This window comes from Nothobranchius furzeri, chromosome 9 (genome assembly GCF_043380555.1).
Source record: "Nothobranchius furzeri strain GRZ-AD chromosome 9, NfurGRZ-RIMD1, whole genome shotgun sequence".
NCBI classification, from domain to species: domain Eukaryota; kingdom Metazoa; phylum Chordata; class Actinopteri; order Cyprinodontiformes; family Nothobranchiidae; genus Nothobranchius; species Nothobranchius furzeri.
In genome coordinates, this window is record NC_091749.1 from 69,061,753 (window position 1) to 69,084,930 (window position 23,178).

General features: G+C 44.3%; 1 protein-coding gene across 2 annotated transcripts in view; it reads left to right on the plus strand.

The window, feature by feature from the left end:
• LOC107382114 (collagen and calcium-binding EGF domain-containing protein 1) overlaps positions 1-23,178 on the plus strand; it is a 52,218-nt gene that overhangs the window by 16,689 nt on the left and 12,351 nt on the right. For both annotated transcript variants that reach the window (XM_070555145.1, XM_070555144.1), the window contains exon 5: positions 23,033-23,085. In XM_070555145.1, the coding sequence (XP_070411246.1) occupies positions 23,033-23,085 (53 nt within the window). The remainder of the gene's footprint in view (positions 1-23,032; positions 23,086-23,178) is intronic.

Here is a 23,178-nt window from a genome sequence, read left to right on the forward strand (position 1 = left end):
TGCCCACTCCCGATTTTAAACTGCACTTAGACACTGAGGGCTGTGGGTGCAAGTGGGGTGGACTTGGGCACATTCAACACATGTCTTATGGCTATGGTGGGCACTTAATGCACTGTGATTTATTATCGTGTGATTGTTCAGTTAAACAATGTTGATTATTTATTTCTTCATCAAGTTGACGCAGTGATAACTGGATGTTGTTATATTGTTGTTGTGTCCCATTTTTTTGTTTGTTTTTTTGTTTTTGTTTTTTGTTTTTTTTACTTCTCTCTTTCTGCAAAAAAAGGTATGGTCTGATCTTTTGTATGTTATACAGCGCAAAGCGGCATGAACGAGCAACAGAGGCAACATGATCTTTAAAGGTCAGGTGTTCATCAGTCACAACACCCAGATTTCGAACTGCCTTTGAAGGAGCCAGAGATAGGAAGTCATTTTGGATTGAGATATTGTGCTGTATGGATGGTTCTGCTGGGATGACAAGTAGTTCAGTTTTAGAGAGGTTGAGCTGGAGATGGTGGGATTTCATCCATTTTGATATGTCAGAGAGACAGTTTGATATTCGTGCAGAGACAGCGTGGTCGTCCGGTGGAAATGACAGATAGAGCTGGGTGTCGTCTGCATAGCAGTGGTTAGAGAAGCCATGTGATTGAATGATCTCACCCAGTGAGGTGGTGTATATGGCAAAGAGAGTATTAATAATACGTATTGCACGTTTTTGTAAAACTATTGCACTAACTAATGTTTGATTAGTCAGTTCCCAGACTTCCACACAGTACATTCATTCATTATAATTTCATTCAAATATTCAGATTTCTTGTGAAACATTTGGTGGAAAACACTCAGAAAGTCCCAGCATAAAAGAGCTGAATTTACGAGGTCAAAGGTCACACTGAAGACTCAGAGCACTGTTTTAAATTTTGAGGGAAACCAAGTCCAAGTCCAACGAGCCCCCACCCCCACCCCGACGCCGCAGCTGTCACCCAGAAACATATAAAGTGTTGGATTACGGAGACCTGACTCTGATCCGGGCCTGGACTACGTCTCGACCTTCTGCAGCTCCCGTCTTCCTGGCTGGACGCGGTTTTGTTCCAGAGAGACAGAAACCAGGCTTCAGTAGCCGGAGCAGGTCAAGGTGGGGTCAAACGTAGATGAATGGTTACGTTTCAAACACGGCGTTGTTATGAAAGGTCAGCGAGACGATCCTCTCAGAAGGGAAAATGACAGGAAACGCTTAACTCTCAGATCTGAACCCGCTGTGACCTCAGGAACACAATTCTGGTGTCTGATTTAGGGAGGATGCTACTGCAGGAGTCAAAAATCCAGTCTCTCGTTGGACTGCGATTCTTTGGGAAGGAGTTCTGTAAATGTCTGGCGTTGCCCTCAGAAGGATAAACATCATTCTGACTTTATCTAAACTCCAGATTTTAAAATCATGAGTTCAGTCATGGACGGGTTACGCAGGTAGCATTGTCCTTCCCAAAACCCAGACTAAGACCCTACAAACCGCACTATAGATTAAAGGATGATCTAGAACATCCTAAAGCTCATTGCCCAGCACAGCCTGGACTCTGCTGGAACATCAGAGTCCATAGATAAACAGGTTCACATCATCATGAACTCAGAGAATCAAGAATGAAGCTCCGGCTTCAAAAGAGACACCTTCAAGTTTGACAAGCTGTCTATGTGGACGAGACAACTGTCTTTATGGTTTTATGGTTCGGGGAGTCGAAAGTTGAGCCGTGTCACCGGAGGTCTGTTTGGAGGAGTCAAGGTGAGGCTTTAAGACAGAACCACCTGTGTTGCATGGTGGTGGAAGCATCATGATGTAGTGCTGGTGCACAAAGGTGAAGGATTACATCCAAAGTCACCAGAAACCTTCTGGTAGAAACTTTCAACTGGACAATGACCCAATGGCACAGCAGAACCAGTTCCTGGTTGGGTGAAACAGGATGACATGAAGGTTCTGGAAACAGAGTTCCATTATGTCAGAAGCTGCGACGTGAAACCCCTGATAGAGTTTATAAAAGTGTGTGAATAAATCCACCACAGAAAGCAGTTTAAACCAGTTAAAGTTCCGGATGAAGACCACGTTCACGCCCTAGACGTGTAAACTGGAGCTGCAGCAGTCACAGGAGTCAGATTAAATATTTTTTATCCTTTTTGGAGATCTGGATTGAACGTTTCCCTGCCTCCGCTCGTTTGTGTGCAGGTGCACGTGCATGCAAACGAGATCTGTCTCACTGCTTGTAAACGCGTGTCCTCGCAGATAAACGCTGCCAAATGTTGTCATCATTGCTGGATGTCTGCTTTGCGGCTCCAAATCCAACAAACTGTAAACATATGTGCTGTAATGTGCTTTTAACAGATGATACAGCCGTGTGTGTTCTGGAGAGACGTTTTCCTCCACCGGCCGTCTCCTCTTAATCAGCCTGAGAGGATTTTAGCAACGTGCCGACAGCTCCGGTTCGCCTCGCCGGTTCTGAGCGCCGCCTCACTGCTCTGGGAGATCTCCTCAAGTCGACTGAACGCCATGCGGTCACAGATTGTTTACATTCCTCTGGGTTATCTTGGCATCATTCTCACCCCCCTCTCTCCCTCGGTGTACTTTAGATGTTCATTTCTCTCACACCAGGAGTCGATTCTTCTCTGAGAAGCTCTTAACTGGTTCTGGACCTTTACGAGGCCTTTGTGTTTGGCTTCCTGTGTTTAATAGTTAAATAATTGTAGAACTGCAGAGTGGAGTTCCTCCAAACCCCCAGCATGGTCCTGGTTAGTGCACACCTGAGGCCTCTCTGGACAATCTGCTCTAGATTAGCTCCTTTTTGCTTTTTTCTGGCCGTCATCATCAACGCTTCCAACAAACAAATCGCCAGACAGTCGACCAGAGGCGGGAACTACACCGTTGTTGCTGTGTCCCAGCTGGGGGCATTTGTGCATGAAACTCTGTTTTATGTAAAACTGAAACCTGAGAATGAGGAGGATGTTTGGCGTTGAAGCTGAAAACGGTCATAAATCTTGTGGTACCTCCAGGGTTTTCCAGCATCGGCGCCGTTTGGATGAATATCAGACCATTAGTTTGTCACAGTTTAATCTTCTAATAAAATTATACAATTCAAGTTTTCAATTCAAGTTTATTTATAAAGCACCAAATCACGACAAGAGTCATCTCAGGGACCTTCACATAGTCAACATTCCAATACAGGTCAGGTCATTAATCCAATCAGTAAAAAGTTTCCTATATCAGGAACCCAGTAAATTGCATCGAGTCACTGACTAGTGTCAGAGTCTTTCCAGCAATCCTCATACTAAGCAAGCATTTAGCGACAGTGGAGAGGAAAACTCCCTTTTAACTGGAAGAAACCTCGCAGGGATTCCCTAAGTGTGGTGAGCGCACCCCTGGGGGTGCGAGAGCTGCCGCTAGGGGGTGCGCGAGGTGAAAAGTGTAATATATATATATATATATATATATATATATATATATATATATATGGCCATGCCCTGATGTGAGGGCTGCGGGGTGCGTCGACATGGTCGGGACATAGAAGGGGATGCGCGGCTAAATAAGTTTGGGAACCTCTGCTCCAGAGGATCCTGGCTCAGTATAAGCAGCCATCCACCACGACTATAACAAACTCTATCTTTAAAATCCAGTCCGTGTTTAGCCCCCTTATGAAGTGTGAAATAACCCAAACATGCAAGCTTACATCTCAGTAAAACCCAGGGTAGCATGGCGGAAACACGTTGTTCCAGCAAACTGACTTGTGGGTTCTCAGTGTGTGGCAGCAGGAGGCACCAGTATCTGGTACCAGTGGGCCAACAAGCGGATCAAAGATGTTTTTAGGCCTTAAAATGCTTTAAAATACAATCCTTGCCATTTCAGTCAACCCATTTGTGACAGCAGTGTTTTGTCACCTCAGGGACATGGTCTTCTGCTAATGTTTGTTTTCTGTGTTCTGTCCAGGATGACTGGTTGATGTGCACACAGTCTTCTGTTTATGAATGCATGTGTTGATTTTGTACTTCTATTTGAGTTACCAGTGACTTGGAGTTGCCCATGGAGTCTCACACCTGCAGCTCATCTCATCAGGAAGCCTAATCAGCACTGCTGGGATCTACCTACTCCCAAGGGAGGGGAGATTCATGTTTATATTTGTGTTTAATTTAATGTGGATGTTTTCTGTTATGGATAGGGAGTTTGTAATTATGATTTAGTTATTTGAGTTACCTGAATTGATTAGACTGGTTAGTTTGTGTGTGTGAGGATGTGTGTGTGTGTTAATTGTATGTTAATTGTTCCCCTCTTGTTTGTAGAGTGGTCTGATCAGCCACTATATAAGTTGAACCTGGTGTGTCTGAATATTTTTTTTCTCTGGATAATGTGTGTTTTGTGCTGGTGTTATTCTGACTAGTTTACATTGATCAGGTTAAGTTCATGTTAATTCTGAAGCTTCTCCAAAATAAAATGGAGTTTTCAGAATCATCAGCAGTTCTTCTCTGGCTGATTTGTGCAAGTCCCTGACACCACTTAAGTCCAGAAGAACAGAACCGCTGTTCATTTTGGTCCTCAGCCAAACCCAGTTTGTACCCAGAGGCTGAACCCATCATTAGAAGTTTGGTACAAATTGGGTTTCAGTTACTAACTCACGCTCATGCACCTAAACAGATTCCATGAGAGGCACATCCCTGCAGAAGGCCTCTAGGACCCTGCATGCGTTCATGTGTGCATCAGAGTAGGCACCAACTAGCTGCAACCCTGCTAACAAGCTGTTATGCTATTGAATCATAAATCATATGCTCTGTCCTTCTTTTTCACTATGCAACCAGACCAGCATGCATTTACCTACAGAGGCACCAGACATATTCATACGTATACGTTATACATTCATATTCATATTAATACGTTGGGTTATGCAGCCTAATCAGTGCTTTATCTAAACAGACTTTTGACATGGCAGATGCAAAGTGTTAATTATTGGAGAAGTTTAATGCCTGAATAGAATAAAAAGCAGTTTTTTTTTGTTCATGCATTGAGCTAGAGGTGAGGAGCAGAGGAACTGAATGCTCTGTAACTCGTGGTGGATAGGTGAGTGTGGGAGCACAGGATCTGAGGTAATGATGGAGATTCAAATCTCCAACAGTTCATTGAGGTGTGAAGGAGTGAAGTTATGATGGCCTTCAGTGTCACGAGCTGGATTTTTATATGTATGTGCAGAGGTGGAAAGTAACGAATTACATTTACTCACGTTACTGTAATTGAGTAGCTTTTTTGTATATTTATACTTTTTAAGTCATTTTTAAAATCTGTACTTTTACTTTTACTTGAGTAAGTTTTTAAAAAATAATTGTAATTCGCTACATTTTAAATCATATCCGTTACTGAGTAAAAATAAATTGTAGGCTTAATAAATTAAAAATATTACGTGTAGGAGCGTCGGAACGGAAAGAGACACCTGCATGAGCACCACGTCTAAACCGGGAGGGTTGGGGCTACACGCTTTATGATGAGGACAAACAGCCATTTTTACCGCAGTTTTGCTCAAAAACATCAGTTCAGTCCCTGTGATCCACTCGCTGTTTACCTCCTCTCTCCCTCCTCTCCTGTGGGTTGGAACCCGCACCTTCGCGCACCGGTGTGACGTCATCAGAATTCTGCTCGGTTCGGCAGCCAGACTCGGTTCCGTGTTGGAATTGTGTTTCCTTACCGCGTACGGAAGCAGCAAAATTACGTTTAGCGCTCCTAAGAAGCCGATTATCAGCGCTCTGCTCATAAAACAGAAGACCTGCAAGCCTCTGTGAGTTAAAACATCCTGATACTGTTCAGGTGTAAACATTGTGCTCCATCCCTGTGTTTGAACTCAGAAGTTGCTCCTTGATGCCACACATATGTGATGATTTAGCTTGTTTCTTTATTTTACTCCAGAATAAGAGATTAAATTATTACTAAAGCAGTTCAATGTAGTTAAATTAGTCATTCAAATGATTCTAACATGCTGTTGCTGTGTGTGTGTGTGTGTGTGTGTGTGTGTGTGTGTGTGTGTGTGTGTGTGTGTGTGTGTGTGTGTGTGTGTGTGTGTGTGTGGGACTGCATAAGACAGCATGGCTTCATCAAATCCATGCATCCTATATCTTGCCTGAAGTCATGGCTCAGGAAAATAACTTGTATTTAATAAACAATGATGTCTCTGCAGTGTTTATGATAATGTTTTATCTTATCTTTGGTCTGGGAGATGTAACTTATCATGATGCAAGCCTTTTAAAACATGTTAAAGTGTTACAAGAGGAGATAAATGCATGAATTTGAAGTTCATATTTGGAGACCAACCTTCACAGTTTGGAGGCTCACGCTGGTGAGGAGACACCATTAGTTCTAGTAACACCTGGGCTCCCAAGGCCTGTTCTGACAGGATGGACGTTACGGGACCCTTAAGGATTCCAGTTGGATGATTGGAGGATTATTTAGGAGGATTGGAATGAACAAACTGGTTTCAGTGGTGAAGGGTTAAAGGTATTGGCTCGGCATTAAAATTGTAGAAATGCAAAATAACTACACTTTATTATCTATATAAACATGTACTCGGTCCAGTTTTTTATTTTATTAAGGACTTTTGTCATAAATCATTACAGAAAATCCAAATCCTCTCCTCCAGACAGTGAAGAACTGTGTTTCGCATACGTCACCCCAGCACGTAAAACAAGCTAGCTGCTGATGCTAATATTGTGAATCACTGTTATTTGTTTTCTTTGATGCTCCTAATTATTATGTAAAATTGCGTTTACAGCTGCAGCAAAAGGTCTGAGCCATGTGTCTGTGTCCTACACGCATTTTTAAATAACAGGTCTGATCTAAAATAATAACCTACATCTATAAATCCATCTAGAACCGCACTGCTACTTCTGGACTCCAGACGAGTCCCGTTAGCATGACTGCAGCAAAACTGCTAACCATGTTAGCTCCGGTAAGGAAAGAACAAGTCCTTTGGGAAAGCTATGACACACACACACACACACACACACACGCACGCACGCGCGCGCACACACACACACACACACACACACACACACACACACACACGCACGCACACATATAATCTAAAAGATGATCTCTATATTTCAACATTAAAACCTCCATGACATCCTGGATTAGTGCAAACAACTAATTGAGCTAAGGAGTTACTCCAGCATCAGGAAGATTTATTCTGGTAAATTGTTGGTTAAATATTTTCCAGAGTTATGTCAATAAATACACACAGCAGTAAAACTGTAGATTACTGAACTATATTGGGACACATGATGGAGCTAAGACCAGCTGAGAACTTGTCAGCTTAGAGCTCCCAGTGGAGCACAGAAATGAAATATTTAAGAAAAGTAAACAAACTGTACCGATTTTGGTTCTGAAGATGAACAGAATCCTCCTCTATGTCCAAATCAGGTCGCAGGTCTTCTGAGTCAAACGGTCTAAAACATGTCTGCACCTCTGGTAGTGATATCCAGCTGGCGGGGTTGGAGTTCGGTTGAACTTCTCCAGTAATCTAATATCCGTTCTCGTCGCCGTATCCCAGAGAAAAAACAAATCTGATGGACTAATAGAGGCTTCAGAAGCTGCATCTGATTGATGACACATTGTTCTCTGCTATAACACTAACGCAGAAACAGCGGAGTCAGGCGTTGTTTACTACAGCTGTTTCAGCAGAGCTCCATGTGAAACGTCACCAGCTGCCCAGGGCTTAGACCGGAAGTTAGTTTCTGTTTTTCCTGCGCCGGTCACAAACATCAGATTTTCTTACCATTCCAGCCGTCAAAATCCAAAAACCTTTATCATCTGAGGTTTTAATACACATTTACACATGCTCTTCAAACGAATTTTGCCTCTGGCCGATATCTTTGAACCCACTACCAAAGATGAACTCTGCTAACTTTAAAAATCAGCTGCTCTAAATAAGCATTCAGGGAAAAGTCATGGGCTTGTGACTATAACCTAATTTATGTTTCTAGTTTGCAGTGTAACTGCCTTTGCACTTCAATATGCATATTTGTTCATTTAATAAAAAAACGGCCGCTTTGACATTTATACCCCATTGTCTTTTTTTTAACTATTCAGAGCCCGTTCTTGCACAGTCAAAAAAAGTAACTAAGTAACTTTTACTCTGACTACATTTGAAATAAGCTACTTTTTACTTTTACTTGAGTACATTTTGAGGCAGGTAATTTTACTTGTAATTGAGTAAAATTTCATGAAAGTAATTATACTTGTACTTAAGTACAACATTTTAGTACTCTTTCCACCTCTGTGTATGTGACATTTAACGAGGAGAAACTAGTGCAGGATGGGAGTGATGGAGATGGCTGGAGTTCTGAATGGTCATAAAGACCATCAGAAAAGTCTAGAGGGCGGGAGGAGGTTGGTTTGGTGGAGAAGCAGACCTGGGTGTCATCTGCATAACCATGGAAGTTAATGTTAACTCTGTTGTGGTGAATCTGCAAACAAGCTAGCTTTTGAACGCAAACACAGGTATTTTCCCTGATAATAATAATACATTTTATTTGAAAGTGTCTTTCAGAACACCCAAGGTCAAATGCCTGATTCATACTTCTCCATATCCATCGGTGCGGAGACACGCAACGCCATTATGCGTCAGCACAAGGGCTCTCTGACGAGCCCACAGAAGGTGATGGAGACGTGCCCAAAATGTTAAACACCTGTCGAAAGTGACGAAGACTCCCAACCTGTGATTGGTCAGGATACAGTTTCCTGTAAATTCATCACCAGCACCGCCGTTTCCCTCTTTAAAAGTAAACAGATATTTAGCAGCAGACCCAAAACAGATTGAGAACGCATCACGTAAATGTCTGAAAATACGTTTATTTCACCCGTGACTGAAGGAGTACAAAATATGGAGCAAACGTGGACGGCAATGACGGGAAACGTGGCTTTAGAGGTGGCGACCGGATGAAGAGGTGGAGGAGAATGAAGGACAAATTTTTCTGTATTATAAAGTCTCTGAAATACATAAACACATCAGTAAATTCACTATCGTTGACCAGACTCATGAGTGTTATGGTGGCCGGTTGCCACAGAACAGTGCCACCAGCTGTTGTCCTGGCGGGGAATTGTTTTACAACACTCCGCTGCCTGAGCAGAAATTCGCTTGTGAAACCCTTTCTGTTCTGTTAAGAGGCATGAAACAATTGTTTTAAGCTAATTTGTTTTCCAAACTTGCCATTGTAGCTTTAAGGTTAAAGAAAAAATGACAAAGTAGGAGAAAATGAATGGTAAATAAAAGAGGAGTGAGAACCGATCCCTGAGGAACACCAGAAATAACAGGAGTTTGCGCTGCTTCAGCTGAAGTGAACAAAGGTATTAAAATATCTAAAGAATTATTTAGTTGAGCAACAAACTGATCTGAAGCCAGCAGAACCGATCCATAACAAGCGTAGCTGCTTAAGCTCTGATTGAGTCACTCCAGTGATGAAAAATCCGACTCATCATTTAGATTTGACCTTCAAATATATCCCTCTCCACATTTATAGGTGTGCTCCCAAACTTCCTGATCTGTTGGTTTTCCTTATACGGTATGTAACGGTAGCTCAGGAGGTCATGATGTCACATTCCAGCAGAGACGTTGATCCGGGACGGGGTCACAGAGGTCACGGAGCACAAGACCAGCTTCGTCTGCCACATGGTTGAACATGTTTCCATGACAACAGTTAACTTTTTAATGACTAAACACAGAAAAGTATTTTATTATTTGAAATATTTAACTTCTTAGATGAAACATCTCTTTAGTTTTTACATCTTGTGTTGTAATGTATTCTGGGTTAAGTGGTGTTTTCTGCGCGGCTGGAGCTTGTAGTGTGTGATGAGTGAGTCCCCTCTGATTTTCTCTGATTTTCCAGACAGGGGTTGTTCCGGAGAATGTCAAAACTGGAAAAAAGAGGAATTATTTATAACTGTCACTCAAAAACAGAGTTTAAAAGGACTGGAGTGTCTTTTAAGTTTCAGAACCTGAAACGGTTAAAAGTGATTTCAGCGTTGTCATAAAACGTGACAAATGTCGGTGACTGATTGTGACGCAGACTTTGTTTTATGTGATCCAGAAACAACACCAAGCAACCGCTGAACGATCTCCGTCCTTCAGTTGTTCTGGAACCACAAACCGCAGGAGTTTGATAAATCCCTCTCAACTGTGAAAAATAATACACTTGCTGTTGTTTGAGAGAAATCTGGTCATGGTTTCCCAGGAAAATGGTGGACGTCACAGGGAACTGGTGGGAAGCCGCGTCATTCCCAGTCTGTGGGTTTCCGAGGCACCTAGAAAACAAAAACACAGGTTTTGGGTTCAGTTTGTGTAGAAAAACATGAGATATTGGAGAAATGGGGACGTGAATGGGGGGAGAGGAGGAAGGAAGAGCTGTGTTCTGGTGAAAGCTTCTTCTGTTCGGGCCGAGATGTCTCCCCTGAGGCCTGAAGGTCCTGGAAGTGGACTGGCAGAGCAAACAGAGACGAGACGCTGACTCTCAACACCTTCACACACACACACACACACATACACACACACACACACACACACACACACACACACACACACACTGAGGACATTTTTACACTAGTTTGTTTCTTCTACTTTTTTACCTCAGAGAAAACCACAAACGAGACAAACCAAGTGAGAGCAATCAGTTTGCTGATTGGTCAGATCGTCTGGGGGCGGGGCTACAAGAAGGTTGTGTGTTTTGATCCTTCGCTAGCTAACAACATGCTCTAATCTTCCCTCCCTGAGCTGTTAATCAACTATTGGAACTCCTCAGTGTTTACATCAGAGCTGGTAAATCTGGTCATCGGTCAGGTAACAGATCTTGTTGATTGTCCACCTGAGTCCTCACTTCATTTCCAGCTAGCTAGGCGCTAATGATTAGATACTGATGTGTCATCCTGTTTCCCAGAATGCCACACTAGTCTGCTACAAAATGGTGTTTGGCTCAAATGTGGTCATGGTTTCAGATCAAGGTCAGATCGTGATCACTACAAACGACCCAAGACCGCCTCCTCCTCCAGCTGGTCTCCGTACACTCTGCTCTTCCCCAGTGAGGTTCCTGTTTACACCTGCTCTGAGGAACCGAATGGAGGAGGAGAATGGACCAGGGTTGGGTTTAAACATACTACAGGTGTGGAAACGTCCTGATATATTCCCAACAACAGTCTGTGAGCAGTAACCTACCGCCAACCAGGGGTGGACTGGGACCAGAACTCGGCCCTCGCACTTTTACGAATCGCCCGCCCTCCCCATTGGGAGTGCGGTAGGGGTGGGGGGTGTTGCCGCCCGCGGACTCGTCTCTAGGCCGAATGTGAGATCTAATATGGACTGGGACTGTTAAATTACAAGCAGGGCCAGACCGCTGCGACCGGGAGCCCTGGCCTTCCAGATCAGCTCATTCTCCACGGGCGGAGATCAGCGGGACATTAACTACATGCTAATGCGGTAAAACAACACCTACGTCATCGCTCTACCGCGTTTTTCTTGCTAAAAACACCTAGAAAAACTCTGTTAGCTTCGGGTCACCATGTAGCTAATGTTCTGCAGATCATCAACTGTGGAGTAGTGTCGGCCCAAGATGGGCAAGCAGCCCACTTGGCCAAGCGTCCCACCGGGACAGTGCCAGGATGCCAGATAGGCCAGTCCACCCCTGCCGCTAACTGGTTGCTAACTCCTTTCTAACAGAAGGCACAAACATTGGAGTTACCAGAATGTAAACAATGAATGTGCATCTGCAACCTGATTCAACCAGCTGATCTAAAACAAGAAAAGTGTCTAAAGCAAAGATTATTCTGCAGATACTGAACTAAGCACCATGCAGCAGCTGAGATTATTGGGGATTGTGCACATAATGTTGTTTCTCACAAAACTCCATCAGTTTTATAGCAGATTTTAGGGAAGCAGCAGTGCAATCATTCAAGGCTCTCTGCACCTTTAATTAAATGTGCATTAATTCGGCATTTAGGAGCTGTGGGAGTGAAGAAATCTGTTAAAAATTCTAACTGAAAACAAGGAACAATAAATAACAACATAACCAGGGCAGGAAATGAGTATCATTGACTTCTAACGACCACGAAGACGTGGCTCTGCTCCAGAATCCTCATTTATTTGTCTCATCATGCTCGTGTGTAATCCATCATTCAGTCACATCTTTTCAGCATCTGTGAAGGTCCTTAAACATGACTGATGAATACAAGCCCTATAAGCTACTTCACATAAAAGCATCCATCAAAATGACAAAGTGGATTTGCACAGACGGCCGGTCGTCCGTCCCGATGTGTCGAGAAGCCGTTGACCTTCCCTGAGCTCCACTTCCTGTGTTCCTCCCTCCATGGATCCCACAGGGACACTCTGCTCTGACAACAACCTTCATCCCTTCACATAAACCGTCCTCCTTCCTCATTTCTTACTTGTATTTCTTCCTCCTGTCATCTAAACATCCGTCTCAGATTGTCACAAATCTTTAGAGTCAAAGGTGATTCACGGGGGATGGAGGCGCATTTCTACATGACAGAAAAACAAAAAGAGCAGAGCTGCTTTTACTCGTCCGGCGTCTCAGTCTCCTAACTGGGAGAGCAACACCTCACTATTTCAGGGTTAAAGATGGTCAGATTTTCTCTGAAATATGTTTTTAGTTAATTTATGTCTGCATAGAGTCAAACAGTAATGTGAATCTATAACAGAGAGCAGTGCTCCTGTTGGGAGGAGACCATCGATGTTCTGGTCTTCCCCTGGATCAGCTCTTATGGCTGGAGCATCACCATCAGAGCGGATGTGTACCAGCACCCCTGACTGGTTTTCAGACTCATCTTACTCATAATCACACATATGCTGGTTTAGCTTAACACGCCTTGCCCGTCCAAAGCATCCCGGACAAGCCCCCAATTAATTTTACAACCTAGCGCTTTAGGTCACATTATAAAGGGGAGACAATACTGAGAACTGATACAACCATGTCCAGTAACCCAATCTGTCATGGCAGGTGGCTGCTCATAATGAGCCAGGTTCTGCTGGAGGTTTATCCTGTTAAGAGTTTTCCGCTCCACTGTCGCTACATGCTTGCTTAGTTTGAGGAGTGCTCTAAAGTCTGTCACAAGTCAGTGACTCAAAGCAACATTGTCTTACATAAGAAACTTTTAACTAATTGGAATAATGAACTGAACTTAATGAACTGAATTGAGGACCTCAGAATATAGCCACTGCTCCTTTTCATCAAAATGTATCATCTGAGGTGGTTCAGGCATCTGATCTGGTGTCTTCTTGGTAGCCTCGTTTTAGAGGTTTTCCAGGCACATCCTACTTGGAGGAGTCTTAAATATTCTCTTCTGTCTGAGAACACCTTGGAGGAGGAGCTGGAGAATGTTTCTAGTGTGAAGGACGTCTGGACTTCCCTCCTCTGCAACCTGATCTTGAATAAGCGGTGGGACACAGATGGATGTCTGAGTCAAATCAGCTCTTTTTGTGTCTTCAAACCAGCAACTCTTTGAGCATCTGTTTTACAGCACATTCAGATTTTTTACCGAATATCTGATATGTTGTAATGTCTAATTCTAGGTTTGCTCTGGGGGAACGAGCTGTCTGAGACGTCCGATGCTGTTAAACACCTAAAGAGTTCTGAGTTTCTTCATCTGCCTGATTTACTGTGAAACATGTAATTTCATGTCACTGAATTCAAAACGTAAAGTTTGAGCCAAAAGCAAACTGCAGACAAAAGTAGCGAGCACATGGCAACCATTTGCTTTTAAAATTTCTGTCCAAGAAACACTAATAGTTGACAATTAGCAACTAGTTCAGAAGAAGAAATCCCTCCGAATGCTGCAGAGCCGTTGCACAAAGTTAAGAAAACATTTAATGGGTCAGCGTGAGGCCAGTCGTCAGACGGTATGCGCAAAAGTTTGTGTATAATTGAGAAACAGTCTCCATGTGCTTAGGCAAGAACAAAAGCTGAAGTTCATTCAGGTCCCGGTGGGACATTTTGGGTCAGTGATTTATGAAATATACATTATTCATTGCTGTGGTTTTACTGGTGCAGGATTGTGTGGAGAAACCAAACAATACACTTTAAACGTTGTTGTGTCTCTACAGAAGCCCAGAAGGGAGAAATAGCCTCCACAGCAGACATGGGGTGTTTTTCAGTGTCAGTGCGCCTGGCCTTGCAAGGACACGGTCCTTCCTTGGTCAAAGAAAATGGTTAAAAGGAACAGACTTGCATCACGTGACCGCGGCTTCCACGGCGGTCACGTAACGTCACGTGACACGGGAGATAACGTTATATTTTATACGTATTAGTTTCAAAATAAATGTATAACGAGGCTTTTACTTTTTAAATTGTGTATATGTTTATTAAATTAAAAATATAAGTGAATTACTACCCGCTAGCCACCAAAGCTGCAACTACTAAGCAGCTAACCAACCATAGATAACTTCTTTGGATCTAAAAAAAAAAAACTTTTTTTTTTTTTTACCGTGTCCTGTCTGGCTGTGAAGCAAGCAGAATTGATGTCTGAATGCTGGTGACAAGCCTTACAGATTTACTCTCAGGTGGAGCATCAAAGCGTTTGCTTTTAATGTCACGCCTGATACTTAAAACTTTATTGTTATTGTTGTTGAATGCTTTGTAATTCCGACCAGACACGGAGACAGAGGTGAAAGAGAAAGGAAAAGAAAAGGTGGGGAGAGAGGGGGGGGGGGTTCCACAAAAATAAACAATGAACAAGAGTCTACTTCTAGAAAAAAAAACATTTTAAATTAGCTGACTTACTTTTAAACTTGAAAATTGTCCCTTAAGTAGCTGCCGGCTTCTGATCCGCCGTACTTTTGAAAATACAGCGGTGTATTGTGGGTAATTTTTGACCAAGGCTAGGCTTCAAGACACCTCCCGTGTATCCTCGCTCAGCTAGCTAAACGGCTAACGGAGAACACACGCCTCGGTAGAACATGAACATTGGAACACGTCTTGGCGGCTCCTGATGACGTATTTCCTAGGCAACCGGGGCGGGGCCAAGACATCAAGGCGAGGTTCCTTGGCATTGAGAAACACCCTTGGTTGGTTTTCTTGCAGACATTTTGACATTAAAGTAGCAGCGTGTAGTTTCCTGCCACTAGGGGCCAGTACATACATACATGGTAGTTAAACAGCATATCGCTAGTTTTAAAAACATTGCGTTAAAGGTTGTGACCCGTGGAGCAAAAAGCACCAGTACTAGTTTTCTGGCGCTGTAGTTCCCGGATCTGCTCGGAGTTCTGCGCCTGATGATGACATCATCATACTATGGCAACACCACATTGCACCTCCTTTTCAATTCTGTTCTTTCACGTGTTTTGGAAGGAGTTTAGCAGCTTTGTTAATAATTTCGTGTTTCTTACTACCTAAATGTTTCAAACTTCCGTAGTCGTCTAGTGTGACGTCATCAACAGGTAAAAGCCAGCCAGAAGGAAACATGGCTTCTAATATGGTGGCCCCCAAAGACGCTAGAACCACGCTCTAAGTACTTTAGACCCGGTTTTTATGGTTACACGGTGCGAAGCCGCCAATATTTTTCAACAACTGGACATCATTTTATTCATTTTCTTTAAATAATAAGACAAATTCAGGCTGTATTCCATTTAGAGAAACGTCTGCGTCTGCACCTGATGTACAGATAACAAGCGTGCAAAGAGAAAGGGAAGGCAGCCCTCATCATTCATCTGCAATATTCATGTCTGCAGTAAACTAACGTTTGAAGTTGGAATCGATCTTATTTCCTCGTGAATCTATCACTTGTTGGAGGTGGAGCAGCACTGAGGGAACCGTTTAACATCTGAATTAAGATCCAGCAGAAAATCCTGTAAAAATGTGCTGAAGGCTTCAAGTGTCTCAGTCACGAAGCCGACCGCGTGTCGGTGTGAGCAGGAGCGCCCGGAGAGATGACGGGAACAAGGGATGACAGGATTTTGGAACTCGAGTCAATACTGGCCTCTGTGTGTGTGTGTGTGTGTGTGTGTGTGTGTGTGTGTGTGTGTGTGTGTGTGTGTGTGTGTGTGTGTGTGTGTGTGTGTGTGTGGTGGTGGGGGGGATCTAGCATCATGAAACGCATTAATAAATCCTGACTGCCGTAGAAGGTTGTAGCCAGTTTTGTGTTTTCACTGATAAAATCTCACATTTAATGATAATAAATCTGTATTCAGCGCCAAAATAAAACACTCCCAGCCAACAGAATGACTCAATATCAGAAAAGCTATCAGAGTCTTAGTGTAAAGAGATCATTCAGGCTGGGCCTGGCGTCCCCCCACGCTCCCGTCCATCAGGAGAACCCGAGCCGCTCAGACCGACCCGCCTCCTGCTGAGCTACACGAGTGGGTCAATGGCTGGATTTTAACAAAAGTGACCTCAGCTGCAACAGTTCTGCAGATATTCAGCTGTAAGCTCTTGTTTTAGTAGCCGACGCCGGATGTTAAATGTTCAATATTCACTCCTGAAGGAAAATCTCAAGAACTGGAAAAACGTTGTGATCGTTGGAGAAACGTCTGCAGCTGGTAAACCTTTAAAGCTTGATTCACGATGGACGCCTATACATCAGCAAAGGAGCAAAATCAGCCCATGCTATTAATACTGACCTAAAGGCCCACCCCTCCCTCCCTGGGTGGAGCCAGTGGCTCTTCATCTCGTGCTTTGGTCCTCTTCCAGAGGCCTGGAAGCTTGAAGGTTCCTAGAACTGTGATTTAGACTGAGATGTCACATGTTTCTCTAGGCATTCATTGGAGTCACTTCTCCAGCGGGGGGGTCACTGCCCCAAGTGCCCCCAGTGGTAAATGGTAAATGGTAAATGGCCTGTATTTGATATAGTGCCTTCTAGAGTCCTGGAACCCCCCAAGGCGCTTTACAACACAACCAGTCATTCGCCCATTCACACACTGGTGGGGATGAGCTACGATGTAGCCACAGCTGCCCTGGGGCGCACTGACAGAGGCGTGGCTGCCGAGCACAGGCGCCACCGGTCCCTCCGACCACCACCAGCAGGCAACGTGGGTTAAGTGTCTTGCCCAAGGACACAACGACAGCGACAGACTGAGCGGGGCTCGAACCTGCAACCTTCCGATTACGGGGCGAGCACTTAACTCCTGTGCCACTGTCGCCCCGCAGTCCCCACAGTGACCATGGGCCCTACAGCTACCTCCACCTTCCAGCCTCTTCCTAACTCTTCCCTAAGCCCACAGTATTTTTCCAGTTTCTCGTGTTCCTTTTTCCTGACGTTTCCATCATCTGGGATGGCCACATCGATCCCCGTCGTCTGCTGCTTATTAATGATCACAATGTCCGCTTGGTTGCCCATTACCGTTTTGTCTGCTTGAATCTGGAAGTCCAAAAGGATCTTCGGTGGGTCACTTTCCACCATCTCGGGAGGTCGTTCCTCCTTTATTCCAGCCACTTGTCGTTCCATTTATTTTTTTTCTGCCACTCTTGAAGGATCTTTGCTGACATCTTTCTTAATCTTTGTGTGCATGCACGAGTGGCTGGGTGGCAAGAAAACGCACAATACGGCCTGCTATCAATACGCAACAATCTCAAGAGTTTCCGGATGAAATCCCCGATAAACCCTTAAATGTCCAAAGACATGAGGAGGTTTAGAGTAATAATAATAATAATAATAATAATAATAATAATAATAATAATACGTTTTATTTAAAAGTGCCTTTCAGGACGGCCAAGGTCACTTGACAGGAAAAGTACATTAAAACAATAAAATACAATGAAGACAGGAACATAGAAAAAAAAATCCAATAGAATCTGAGGTCGTATGCAGATCTGAACAGGTGTGTCTTGAGTCTGGGTTTGAAAAAGGGTGAAACTGTCAATATTTCTGTTGTCTGGGGGGACTGAGTTCCAGAGACGGGGAGCAGAGCGGCTGAAAGCTCTGCTCCCCGTGATAGTGAGACTGTCATGTTCTGTGTCCCCTTGGTCCCCAGCCCCCTCCTGTTTGTCCTCTGCGTTCTCCTCATGTGTCTCCTGTTGTTTCCCAGCTCCCTTAAGTCTCCCCTAGTCACCCCTCCGTAGTTTTTCTATAGGTTCAGCTTTTCATTTAATTAGTCCACTTTAGTGTTTGTGTCCTTCCCCACTTGTTAATTACTCTCCTGTGCCCTTAGTCTTTTAGGTTTATTATTTACTTAGAGAGTTTATAGGTTATGGTTATCTTCCCCTCTGCTTGGTTTTCCCTTCCCATTTAGTTAATTGATTTCACCAGTCCTCTCTCTCACTCCTCACCTGCCACCTGTTCCCCTGATTACCTCCCTCTGTGTTTAAAAGCCCTGTCTTGTCCCTCAGTGTTTGTCGGTTCTTGCTGTTGTCAGCGTGTTTTGTTCCCCCCATGTACAACCTGAGACTCCTGCTCGTTTAATGACTCCTGAACTTGTTTGTGTTTTCTGGATACCTGGCTTGACTTCCTGTCCGTCGTTTTTAGATAAACTCCCAAAATAAAGGATTCTACCTTTTTTCGACTACTCCTGCCTCATGTCGTCGGGTGCTCTGCACACTGGGCTCTACTCCTCCTGCTCTGAACCTGACAGAGACGGGCAGAAGGAACAGCAAGCAAGATGGAGGGAGGAAGATGATCTGAGGGAACGGGAGGGGGTGGTAATACTTATAAGGTCTGAAATATATGGAGGAGAGAGGTTGTGGATGGCTTTGAAGGTATGGAGGAAAATCTTGCAAATGGACCTGAATTTAACTGGAAGCCAGTGAAGCTGCTGGAGAACCGGGGTGATGTGGTGAAAGGAAGGGGTTCTGGTGATAATGCGGGCTACTGAGTTCTGGACCAGTTGAAGTTTATGAAGGAGTTTGTAGGAGAGACCAAAACGAAGTGAGTTGCAGTAATCGAGGCGGGAGGTGACGAGACTGTGGTCTCTGTAGCTCTGTAACTCTTGTTACAGAACATTCGGTACGCGGGACAGTTTTGTACCAAGGTCATTTCACTGAGTTGCACTTTTGCCAGCAAGACAAGCATCAGTGTCCAAATTCAGCATCTGTTGAAGGGCCTGACCTCCCTGGTCGATGTAGGCTCGGGTAGGTACCACACAACGGGTCTTTCGTTGACTGGGAAGGCTCCTGTCACCTAGAAACCGTGACATCATTAGTAGTGGGCTCGACACACGGGAGGCGACATCGCCTCTCCTCCATTCATTTTCAATGAGACATGCGCGACAAAGCGATAATCGTGGGTCTCCCTCCTACCAAGCGAAACGCGAAAAACGTGCGTGTGAAATTTTGCGCTCGTGCGCGTGTCGTGCACAGGCGACCCAGGAACGCGATCCCAGAAAGTTGAATATTTTCTACTTTTCATCGCTGTCGCTCGGAAGAGGACCAATCAACGGAGGTTTCATTCACTGACCAACGAGCGGACAGGATGCTCCGTACATCTCCGAGCAAACATGGAGGAGAAGTTGATTATTATAATGTTTTGTATAGTAAAATCAGAAGTAAGATTTAACATAACTCTAGCAGCACCTTGTGAAACATCATATCCATGGACGTAATTTGGGGGGTGGGGGGGGGGGACATGTCCCCCCCACTTTTTCCAAAGTCAAGTTTTGACCCCTGCACGTTTTACCATCCAAAAACAATATTACGCTATATTAAATTGACATTGGTTGAGCTCTAGGGCCAAGCAGAAAACAACCGTTTGTGTTGAAGCCTGTTTCCTATTAGAACATACTGTAAAGATACCCCCTCCTCCCATGTCCCCCTACTTATAAAGTGAAAATTACGTCCATGATCATATCTCCCACTATTTTAACTCCGAACCACTTAAATAACCTTAATTCCCTCCAACCTGACACAGCCAAACAAAACAACGGCAGTTTCAATTTCACCATGAAACAGAACGCTTAGACGGCTTTGCCGCTGGTCGCTGCCGCGGGTCGCCTCCCGTGTGTCAGGTAATAAAAGCGTCAGCGGTGAATTTTGCTGAATGCGGTCATTTGTCGCCTCCCGTGTGTCGAGCCCCTTAGAAGTCGCAACTAAAGACAAAAATATGGAAACAGCCATACAAGCTACCTCTGTTTCCACTGAGAGGATACGTTTCTACAGCTGGAGACATTGCAGCGTATCAGGGGTGTTTTTGTTTTGTGTTTGGTAAAGCGAGGAAACAGGTACAGCTTTAATTAGATGAAAATAAACTTTATCAACTAAAAGTCAAAATTCAAACATCTTCCAGCAGCTTTGAGCTGGTCTGAGTGGAGCAGGTCAGACCGACCCGTGAGTAGATAAACCAGGAACTGACTTTTATGTAGGACTTCCTTTTCTTGGACCTCGAAAACTCGAAGGCCTTGGTCGGGTTTTTGTTCTTCCTTTGATGTTTTTTTATTGATTTGGACACGTGGGACAGATTAGAAACGCTGGGAAAGATAAACATGATGCCCTAGATGTGATGTAATGTTGTTAATGAGTGTGTGTGTGTGTGTGTGTGTGTGTGTGTGTGTGTGTGTGTGTGTGTGTGTGTGTGTGTGTGTGTGTGTGTGTGTGTGTGTGTGTGTGTGTGTGTGTGTGTGTGTGTGTCATCAGAATCGGATCACCTTTAATCCACAAACTAAATAAACCCCTTCTGTTGATCTTGTTCTAAAGTGTGAAGCGGAGCCGTTCGGACCATCTGGACCACATTATCCCACCTTAGAAGTGTGACTTTCTGACTGGCTGATGGATCGACCGACTGATTGACTGACTGACACACCTAATCTCTGTTTTCACTCTCCTCCGCTCACGACCGTGCTCGTCCCTCTCAACACTCAGGCTGCAGATTAAAGCTGCTCTCATCTGGACCTCATCAGCTCGGGCCAGTCCCAGTACCTTATCGGTCATTTTTCATCCACTGTGAGGAGAAGGAAGTGTGTGTGTGTGTGTGTGTGTGTGTGTGTGTGTGTGTGTGTGTGTGTGTGTGTGTGTGTGTGTGTGTGTGTGTAGTCTTGCAGGGGCTGTGAATGAAGCAGAATCCCTTCTGGTTTGTAGGGCAGAAGTCGGATTTCCTTCCTCTTGCCTCTCTCTGATGTTTGTGTGCGGTATTCCTGGCCCTGCGCAGTTTTCCTCTGTTTTCCACCACGACGCCTGTAGCATGTGACGGATTATTATGGGATGACTGGATGAGTGTCACTTCCAAACATCGTAAATCATTTGCGGCTGAAATCTGAATTCTGTTGCCCAATCGTTTTTGCTTTTTCTGATCGGAGCTTCTCTGAGAATCAATCGTCTGAACCGCTGGGAGCTTACATGAGAGCAGATCCAATTACAAAAGCATCAAAAACATTTCAGACGATGGCTTTTTGATGGAGTCAACGTTCAGCTACTGGAGAAATGGGATTAACAAATGATTTTATGATTTTACCTAAAATGCAACAAATGTTAAAAGCATTAAAATACAGAATTGCATGATTATTTATGAGTCTGGCACAGGTTTCTTAGTTTTCACACCTTAGATGCCAGACGTTACACCAGTAGGAGAGCAAGCCCCGCCCCCTTTGGAGCTCTAAATCTCAGGTAGACTTCACAGTATAAACATCATTCAGAGGTTTACTGGGTAGCTTTTATGGTGGTTACCATGGTGACCCAAATGATTTTCTGTAAGCAGTTTTAACATTTCTGTTGTTGCTCTCGGGTCTGGTTACATCAAACATCAACGTTCAGTCTGTGTTTAGATTAAACGTCGGCACCCTTCCCGGTTTGCGATTGCACCAGCAACTGTTGCTTCTGATGTGTGACATAAACTGGCTATGATGGAGAAAACCACACCTCCAGAGCAAATCACAGGAGTCGCAGTCAGTCATGGATCCGATGCTTGAACACCTGAAGGTTAACGGCGAGTGAGTCGCAGATGAAGACCAACGATTGGTGTTCGGGTCGCTGCTCCCCGCGTTACTGTGTGGTCTGTGGGTCGGCTTTAACCTGCTGTGGGATGTCACAGCTGTCCCCACTTCCCTCCACATCCACTCTGAACAGGAACAGCTGTCAGCGCCGTGGTTTACTAGCTGTGTACTTCAGTATTTACGTTTGGTCAGAAAGGAAATATTTATGCTGAGATGTGAGGATGCCTCTGTTTACTTAAATATATTAATAGTTGGTTGCCTCATCCATCCATCCATCCATTCATTTTTGTCTGCTTATCTGGAGTCAGGCCTCGGGGGCACAGGGCCCTAGACTTCCCTCTCCCAAGCCACTTGGGCGATCTCCTCTGGGGGATTTTCAAGGCGTTCCCTGGCCAGCCGAGAGGCATAGCACCTCCAGCGTGTCCCGAGTCTTCCTTTAGGTCTCTTCCCGGTTGGACGTACCTGGAAAACCTCAGCAGGGAGGAGTCCAGGAGGCATCCTAACCAGATGTTGTATCTTGAGCGCCGTTATGGCTGCTTGGTCTGCCTGTATCTGTTCTATCTACATGTGTGTGTGTAACCTTGGTCAGGCTGTGCTGCGGAGTCAAGTTCCTATGCTCTGGTTCGCTGGAGCGCTGGCAATAAAGCTTTTTCTGATTCTTTCTGATTCTGATTCTGATTCCATGACAAACACAAGCCTGGAGGAGTTCTGCTAAATTTTAGTTTTTTACTGGTGCTGAAGTGTGACTAAAGCTCATCAGCTCCAACATGAACTGGTGATCCAATGGATCAGATTAGTAGACGTTTTATTGTACAAGTTAACCAAGAAGCAAATTAATAAAAAAACACAATTTGGGCTTTTTATGTTGACTAGTAGGACACAACTGTCTACTGCTAGTTTGTGTCACTGGTGCACGAAAAGGTCCGGGACTTCTCCTGTTAGTGTTGGGTTATGGTCGACTAGTTCAACTCTAACTAGTTGGAGAAAAATGTCAAAAGGCAGAGTTTTAGTAGAGTACGTTCATACACTAGTAGAGTAAATCTGTGTTTGATGATAAACACATTAATGGCTTGCCCTACAGAACACCTGCTGTAATCCTGCTATGGAAAAAAACCTCCCGGGTGGAAACAGGAAGGCGCTTCCATCTGATCATTCCCCTTCTGCTTTTTTTCCAGGAGGAAGTGCTGTGAGGGGTTCAGGTTTGTGATGGGCCAGTGCATACCTGAAAGTGAGTAAACCAGACAGTCTTCATGCTTTGCTCTTCCAGGACCTGAGATCACAATCACTTTTCAGTAACACAGATTGGCCACTAGAGGGCAGT